Source organism: Colletes latitarsis, chromosome 2 (assembly GCF_051014445.1).
Source record: "Colletes latitarsis isolate SP2378_abdomen chromosome 2, iyColLati1, whole genome shotgun sequence".
In the NCBI taxonomy this organism is placed as follows: Eukaryota; Metazoa; Arthropoda; class Insecta; order Hymenoptera; family Colletidae; genus Colletes; species Colletes latitarsis.
Genome location: NC_135135.1, coordinates 14,759,618 through 14,768,312, shown reverse-complemented (window position 1 = coordinate 14,768,312; position 8,695 = coordinate 14,759,618). Strand labels below are relative to the sequence as shown.

The 8,695-nt window shown below is 41.4% G+C and overlaps 1 protein-coding gene across 8 annotated transcripts; it reads left to right on the top strand.

Annotated features, from left to right (window-relative positions):
* The first annotated feature begins 273 nt into the window (after nucleotides 1-273).
* Nucleotides 274-6,831, top strand: LOC143350713 (arrestin domain-containing protein 17). Of its 8 annotated transcripts, none has more exons than XM_076782750.1 (8): nucleotides 274-849; nucleotides 908-1,023; nucleotides 4,090-4,209; nucleotides 4,282-4,496; nucleotides 4,641-4,814; nucleotides 5,107-5,280; nucleotides 5,763-5,988; nucleotides 6,179-6,831. In XM_076782750.1, exons 1-8 carry the CDS (start codon nucleotides 791-793, stop codon nucleotides 6,328-6,330), a joined length of 1,236 nt encoding a protein of 411 aa, XP_076638865.1. In that variant the 5' UTR covers nucleotides 274-790; the 3' UTR covers nucleotides 6,331-6,831. The 8 variants fall into 8 exon arrangements, with proteins under 8 accessions (XP_076638865.1, XP_076638860.1, XP_076638878.1 ...); XM_076782745.1 differs by having other exon boundaries at nucleotides 6,176-6,831; XM_076782760.1 differs by adding an exon at nucleotides 1,089-1,144 and having other exon boundaries at nucleotides 833-849; nucleotides 4,282-4,814; nucleotides 6,176-6,831.
* Nucleotides 6,832-8,695: the final 1,864 nt, after the last annotated feature.

The following is an 8,695-nucleotide window of genomic DNA, read 5'->3' as shown; positions in this document are numbered from 1 at the left end:
AATTAGCACCCTTTTGCTACGTGCAATCTTTTTGCAGATACCGTTGACTAGGACGTGCTAGCGCATCATCGACGATACAAAAGTGCCAGCGATGCGGCAAAATTTAAACACTGCAAGTGACTCCTCCATGTGATCCTCAATTGATCGATACCGGGTGCCCTTATTACGTTGCCTGTCCTTAATTCGTAGTTACGCCACTGCGGCGTGCATCTACCTGTAAGGAAGACTTTCCAGTACGACGGGGGTCCTTCGATTATCCGGGCCGGAGGAGTTGAAAGAGCAAAGGTTGTTCTCCAGCAGTCGACAAAATGTCGTCGGCGATATTGGCAAACCGACTGACGCATGCGTCGCCGCCCGAAGACTCGTCGCAATTTTGGAATCTTGTCAACAAATACCTCACTGCGTCCTTAACCCGTTAGCTGTGCAAGGTGTCCGTGCAACTGCGCCCTACTCCTCTCCAGTCTGCAACCGGAAGTGGTCTGGCGTGTTACCCACGAACGGCAACAACTCGCGATTTACCGGCGTGTCGCGATCCGTTGAAAAACACGCGTGCTTCCGTGCTAACCACGGAACAAAGGTACGGATATTACCTTGGGAATGTTTTGAAATTCAGTGCATCGAGAGTGGTGCGTTCGTTTCGTGTTACGTGAAAAATTAACGCGCATGTAATCCGTTTTCGACGCTGCACGCGATCTTAACGGTACCTGAAAAAGCGTGCTCGTAAATCTGTCCGAGGATATTGATGAATTCAAGATAGTTAAAAGGAACGTTCAAAGACACGTGCTGCGCCATGGAGGAGGAAATAGAATCCGGAACCGACCCGTCGATCGTCGCGACGCTTTCCAAAAGGTACGGATAACGTAATTTTCGAGGTTTTTAAAAGTAATTTCTATTTGTCTGCGGCTAGCATTGGTTTCCAACGCATCGACATCGTTTTCGACCATCCTCAACAGGTATATTACAGCGGGCGTCAAGTTTCAGGTAACGTTCACTTGGACGTCGAGGAACCTGTGCAAGCTCTAGGTAAGTTTCTATATTAATTGTTTCTTTACGACGAACGAATGTTTTGAAGTACACTTTGTCTACAGTGTTGAAGGGAATTGGGCTACACGAAGGGGAATCAAAGTTTCGTTAAGTTTATCAGGTAGTTGAAAACAGATCACTGCAGATATCCCCGTCGAAGGCGCATCGTAATTAATCCGCGACCACGGTTCGAAATTAATTCATTACAACTTTTAGAGTGTACGAGAAAATATTAGTTGTCTTTGCTTCCTGTCATTTTTAAAATTAAGTGATGAAAAAAAAACTATAATTCACCTAGTGACTAGTTCAGAATTTAGGTTATCTTCCCGTACAATGGCACACTTTTTGAACGCGTTGTAACAGATCGTAGATCATGCTCGAGATTATGTCTCGTTCTAGTTATCAGTTGAATAATTGAGGTTTTGAATTACGTAATATTTTCCGGGATACTCTAATTATCTGAGGTTCGTTAACATCCGGAAAGGGATGCATGCGTTCGAGTTGGTGGAATGCGGATGTCCGATTCGGACCGCCAAAAACCGACGAATTCGGGCGGTTCCCGACACATCTCGGGCCGAATGTTTCCGAAGCAGTTCGGTTGCTCGAGATACATACGTACGATATATCGGGTTCCGCCCGAATTTGCTGTTTTCCTGACAACCCACCCGAGCTTCAGGCTACCTGCACACCCCTAATTCGACTGCATCCGCTGTCTCTTCAATCTCAGTCGTCCTAGGGGTGGCCGAAATTTGTCCCTGAACGAGGATCGTTCGATTTATCGCTTACCCTTAACGATAGATCAAGAAGATTACGTGACAGAGTGGTCTAGAAAATATTACGCACTTTTACGTATAAAAATAAGTGGAACTGAAAGGACAATATTTTTTAGTTCGAGGCATCGTTTTTGAGATAATATAATTTGAAAATTTCTCAGATACACGTGGGACTCATTGTAAGCACAGTTTGTCTGTCGCGTCTGACCATTAACCACTTTTTCTACTTATCTACTGAATTCAGAGTTGGGCAAATTTTATTCGCGAACAATGAATACCCATTCCAGATTGACTCGTACAGTAACTTTTATGTACGTTACGAAATGAACAAAATTATGGTTTTTATTCGAGAGTAAAATTTACTCTGCAGTGCATGTATACCTAATGAATTTTTAAAATCGATTTTCTAGTAACCAAAGCCACGAACGGAAAAACGTTATTCTATTTTTTCGACCAAATTTTCGTGGTTTTACGCAACTATTTGAAACAAAACTAACTCGTCTAAAGTTTTCTCCGTTGGACTAACACTTTTCCCCGAGCAATGGTGCATTTTTTTTATCAGAGGGCGCGAGTCGACGATTACAGTACGATGGATAAAATCGTAGATCGTTTAACAATGGAGTAAATTACGGTCGCGAAGCGCGCGATGTTTTCTGGGCCACTCTAATGTTTAGTTTCAAGGTTCGGTTGATCGTAAAATGAACGCTGCGCCGCGCTATCTCGGTCTCGACACATATATCGAAACTAATGCCGTTCAATAGACGCGGGAGAACGAAGAGATCGTGCCTTGCTGTAACGAGGCACGACCAACTTTATATTTATTCTCGCGATGTTTACCCTTGTTCGCAATCACAAAAATTTCTCTCCTGTTCGGGTCGAACGCGTGCCAACGTGCCATCGATCGCGTTGCATAACGGGTGACCTAAAACTTTACTGCCTCTATATATGCCACCAGACGATGCGCTACGCGATTCTGGTGCTGCAGGAACGCTTCTAAAGCAGATAGCTAAGAAAAGTGAAAATTACATTCGTAAATATTTCTCGTGCAATCGAGAAAATTCAAATGACTTTGTACGTGCTAGAAAACAACGTTTACTCGCGTCTGCTGTGCTCTTGCTAATGCTATTAAATACCGTAGTATGTACTTTGCTTACCGATCTGTCCGATTCTAATTAATTCTATTTATTCTTTTCTATGCTATTTAGGTAAATGTTCTTTTAAATTAGTAAATGGTATTTAGTCTATACCTACAGTCACGACGAAGAAAGAATCGACTAGAGAGACCTCCCACCGCTCGTCTCCCACTTTGTAGGGTGGGGATGCAGTCTAATCAAAACCACTGATCGTTCACAATCACTCAATCAATCGTAATATTTAGTGAGAATTAATTTTTTTCAAATTTTGTTGTATATTTTCGAATTACGCTGCAAGTAGTTTAGTTAATAAAACTATTCGTTGCAATTCATGAACGAATATCACCCGGACATCCATCGCTACCTGAATTACCCTATATGTACGTGACACATGGCAGTGACCGTGTTAAAACTCGTTTTATTGCAGGTGACACCATAAACTGGGATTCTGGGACAGTGAGCCTTTCATGTCTGATCTTAATCACGTTTCGTTCCGACAATTAGTCGTCCGGACAATATACGTTGATGCGGAAAATTGAGATCCCTCTCTCTTTTACAACTTTCTAGTTCTACACACCCACGAGACCGTAGGAGTAACACTGCATTAACCACCACAGAAAACATGCCAATAGAAAACGATTAACATTAACGACAATTTAGATATCAGCGAGTAAACATTAAAAATAAGCCAAATATCACACTTGTAGTATTCATTTGTTATCGTTTAAGCAAACCTAGTTTGTTAGAACAGGTATATTTCACACTGCATATAAATCAACCATCGAGTCGATTCTTTCTTCAACGGTAGTTACTCAAGTACTTTTATCTTTGTAGTCGTGTATCGTAAATATGTTTACGATAGAGCAGTGGTTCTTAACCCTTTTAAGTAGAAAATTCGGATTTAGAGAAACAGAATTTCAATGATAAACTAAACTAAAAAATTTCTCTGGTCAAAATTAGTACAGTGGTCGTTTATTGTTAAGAACAGCGTCATGTTTCTTACCGTAAGCACGGAAAGATCGAGAATTTTCTTTTGAATCACGGTTTCTTTAATCTATAGCGAAAGTTTCGTGCCGCGAGGTAGTTAAGAACCACTGGGACAGAGTATTGGTTCTAATTACTTTGTATACACGTTGTAAATGCAACCTTTCTGCATGCAGGAATTAGACTTAAGTACAAGGGAGAGGCTCAGGTGTATTTCACCGATCGATCGGCTGGGATCCGACGTAAGTTTTCAGCGTTCGAGAGTTACCTCCACGTGGAAACTTATCTCGTGGGTGGTAAGTACACAAGCGTCAAGATTGCTACACGATACTCGATGTCGGATTAATCCCGATTCTCGTCACGAGTAGATGGTAAAGAAAAGTCTATGATAACCAACGGCGTCTACCCGTTCAGCCTAACGCTTCCAGAAAACTTGCCGTGCAGCTTCGAGGGCCGATATGGACGAGTACGGTACTCGATTAGGGCATTGTTGGACGTAACGACCATTTATCGGTTTTCCACCAATATTATTCCATTCACCGTGGCATCCATTCTTGACCTTAATCGAGATCCTCTCGCTCCCGTGAGTAGGAATCTAACAATGAATGATATTTGCTGTTCAACTGATTTAATTCCGAAGAAGCAAATGCGCTATCGAATTAATGCTTGCCCGTTACGCTTCCCTCCGTCACTTTATCTTCTAAAACAATATGAACAATCGTTTCAGTTGCCCATAAACGTTCAACACACTAAAGTGTACATGGGCCAAACAGAACCTCTCAGTATGTCTATGTCGCTTCCGGTACACGGTTACGTTCCTGGGCAAACTATACCGATGAGAATAGCCATGACGAATCCTACCACGATCGTGGTTAAGAAAATCAGAATTGTTTTCAAAAAAGTAACACCGTTCCTTTTGTATTACTTAGACTACAGCATGTCGCCTGACGCTATTTCCGGCATGGCCGCGAATCGTTTTGTCCGTCTTTGGAAAAATCAAGTAACCCGTTTGGTTCCACGAGTGCGATGGAAAACAAATATTTGGATTTATTAAAATATCGTTTCGTAGGAATATCTATCGACGATGCGTGTTGCCAGCGAAACTTTCTGGGTCATGCCGGAAATATAACACATTTCCTTTATTGAATTTCTATTCTTCCATCGCTTGTTCTAAATGGCGCATATTTTCTTAGGTGGTGTCTTATCACTCGACGGAAAAGTCGCGTAAGCATAAAGAGATCGTAGTAGAAGTAGAACAACCCGTTAATAAAAACTCCGACACGTACGACGTCACGTTTGACGTTCCTGCAGTACCACCCACAGGGATGATCTACTGCAACATCATCGACGTTTATTACACGCTTAAAGTGAGACTGTCTCAAATTTAGTTACACTCCATTCGATGATAGAGAACATGGATTAAATAGTATCTTAGCTCTTCGACACCCTGAACTTTTATGGGAAACATTTCCTATTGCTTTACTCGAGTCACAAATTGCAATTTTAGATACACATGCACTATTATAATTCTTTCTCGATCAATAATCGTGACGGTTTTATCGGTTGATTGCACGAGTCTTTTTATCTTTATCAGGCAATTTCAATATAAACTGAATAAGTTGAAGTATCTTTAAGAGAATTTGGAGATTGGAAACCCATCAGTAATATCGACAAAAATTGTATAGGTTTAATTGAATGGACAATAGACTTTTTGCAATCATTCGATACGACATATCGAAACGAATCAGGGTGTTAAGCTTGCAGCCTCGAAACAATTGAACGACGAACACTAACACGCACGCGCGTTTGTGGTCCGTTTACCCACACAAAGTATTCTTCTTATTAAAAGGTCGAAGCTTGCATAGACGTGAGCGAGTGGTACTACAGAATGTTTCAGAAGAACTTGAAACTACGAACAAATGTAGTAGTCGGCACGGTACCGCTTCAAAATTACGAGACTCCTCAAAAAACGTTCGACGCGACGGAAGCTTTACCGTGTGCGAGGTCCGTCGAAGAATACGACGACGACGTTGAAAACTTGAAGAAAGAGGAAATTCGGAAGCCAAGTTTGTCGTGTACGTACAATATTAAGCTGTTGTCGCGTCGAAAGAAAAAATCATAAAAATCCGTAGGGTTAAGGACGCTTTGCGAATATTTGTTGTTAGTTACTAAAAATAACGCGTGTTTTGTTCCGGTAAACGCGTTCACTTGGAAGGCAGGCCCAATTGGGGCGTAAAAAATAAACTTTGTATTTTTTCCCAGCAGTGCCGCTCTACGAGAAAAGTCAGATATATCGATCCTCAAAACCGGACAGAGACGATCCCACGGGGGATGAAGGCGACAGCGATGGAGAGGTCAAACCGTATTCGCCCATGTATCGCGTGTACAAGTTCAAATCGTCCCTAAAAGAAGGATAAATAGATACATCGTTGGCTATATAATCACGGAAGAGCCTCGCTTAATTATCGTTCATTGTATCGTTCGAAATTGATGTTCGTCAGCGATGTCTGTAATGGGTCGACGAAATGGATTGAAATTGTTGAAAACGCAAGAGGATATATATATTGTTGCTTCTGAAAAAAAGTTTTATACATTTACGCGCGCGTGAATAGCGTGCAATTTCGCGTTCTATCGACCGACCAGATGCCTTCAGATTTTGCATTTGGTTTCTTATTTTCTTACGCTGAAAAATGAAAGTATTATTAAAACGAAAGAAACACTAAGAGCGAGATATTAAAATCCGTTGGGACCAACCCGTGCAGCTAATTAAATTCCATAATTACGCGAGCAACTTGCAAGGAAAGTTATTCTGTAATAATTGTTCGGACCGTGTAATCTCCAATACCATCGGAACGAAGTTTGTGAAACACGTAACAGCATGTACTGCTTTAATATTCAATAAAAACGTTCTTCACTGATTTACATTTGAACCTGATTTACCTTGAATTACATTCCACCTTGTTCCTATCCATTCATGATCGAATGATTGTAATACTAAACTCGAGAAGGTCATTTTTAGAACCTATAGAACAGCACTGATACATTTATGAAAAATTTTAATTCTCAAAAAACTACAGAATGCACTTAATATGCAAAAATATTAGAAATACTTAAAGACAACCCTCTAAAAATATGAATTTGCATGAAGATCCACTGTCTAGTCATAATAAACGACTAAGCTTTTCTTTCGCGATGAACAAACTGACGAGCAGGAGGATCGATGGAAGATTATATTTCGAGTTTTTCCCTAATTCAACAGCGTGTACGAAGAGCAAGGCGTATGAAAGTTCGGAAAGATTGAACGGTGGGTTTCAGGGATCGCGCAATTTACATCGATCATTAAAGCACCGGCAGCTTGCCGTTTCGTAATCTTCTCGACGTATGTAGGACCGAAACGATCTCGTTCGCGTCGCACGCTTGAATTAATGACGTCGTTAATGCACGATTCAACAATAATGCGCATCGATCGCCGTGAAAACGCTATTACAAGGAGTGGTGGACGGGGCAGGTGCCAAGAAATCGCTATGCAAGCCCCGATGAGTGAAAAAAGCTAAGAAAAAAATTACGTCCGGGCATTATCGCGAGCCGTGCTCCGAATTGCACGATCTTAATAGCGAATGTAACGACTCGTCGTACAACAATGTACAGCTTTTAGATCGCTCGCAACTTCGTTCGCGATCGTTAATTTAAAAATTTTATTTTCTCCTCTACGAATTTTCGTGGTGTGCTAGTTCCTAAATTTACTCCGTACGCCTTTGCAAAGGAACTCGAAGAATATTCCGAAGTATTTGGAACAATGAGGGGAGTCCGACGCTCGAAACTTGAAATTTCTACCACCACAAATTATGCACCGTAGATTCGTATCGCTCGCGCGACCGCGATCTAAATTAACGAAAATTTGAAAGGAAGAGTAGTCAGTTTGCAAGGAGCCTCAATTTTCGAGGAACTCGCGTCCCTTGGTCGTGGTACAAGCCAGCAACGTTTAATCACTAGGAAATTAGGATAACCTCGTGCTGCTGGGTCGTGGTTAAGCCGAACCTCGGGACCCAGCCAGCTATGATGTGGTCTTTCAAAGTAGATGTACACGCGGTGGGCGAGGAAGACGCAGGCCTCGGCTAAGGATAACCGAGAAAGACAGAAACATTTGCTAGACGACGCCCGTAATCAAAGACCCACCATTGCGATATCGAAAGCCCTCAAAGTTGAAACTACACCAGCAGCTTCGTCATCGCCTGCTGGCAACCTCAAAATCAAGAAGCTGATGGGGTTACACACCCTGTCGAATCTCGTGCACCGTAAAGCGGCTGTGTGATATTAAGTTTCGCGCAATGCATTCCAATACCGCGAAGCCCAGCTCGTATATTCCGATATGTGTAACGTTTACGCTTTCATATTCATCGACAATTGTACAGTTGCACGAATAATAGGCTCCTATGAACTTTAATATTTTCTAATGCAGGCATTTAAATAAAATGCTCGGTTTAAGCGTATAAAATAATATAGGTGCCCTAATATGGAATACTTTTTCTTTGTACACATGTTTCACTTGCTTGCAGAGCTTTTATAATAACTTAAATATTATGAATTTATAGGAGAATTTATGCTGAAATTCTTATTTTCCATATTAGACTCGTATGAATATATCGAATTTACACTTTGATATTGATGATTTTCATATTCATTTTCTAATGAATTAAAGAAAGCATCAACACTTTCTTTGCTGAATCCTCTAATTCGAGCAACAGAGGTTCCTTGTGCACTTCGAGGCGATAGTTGGGAATT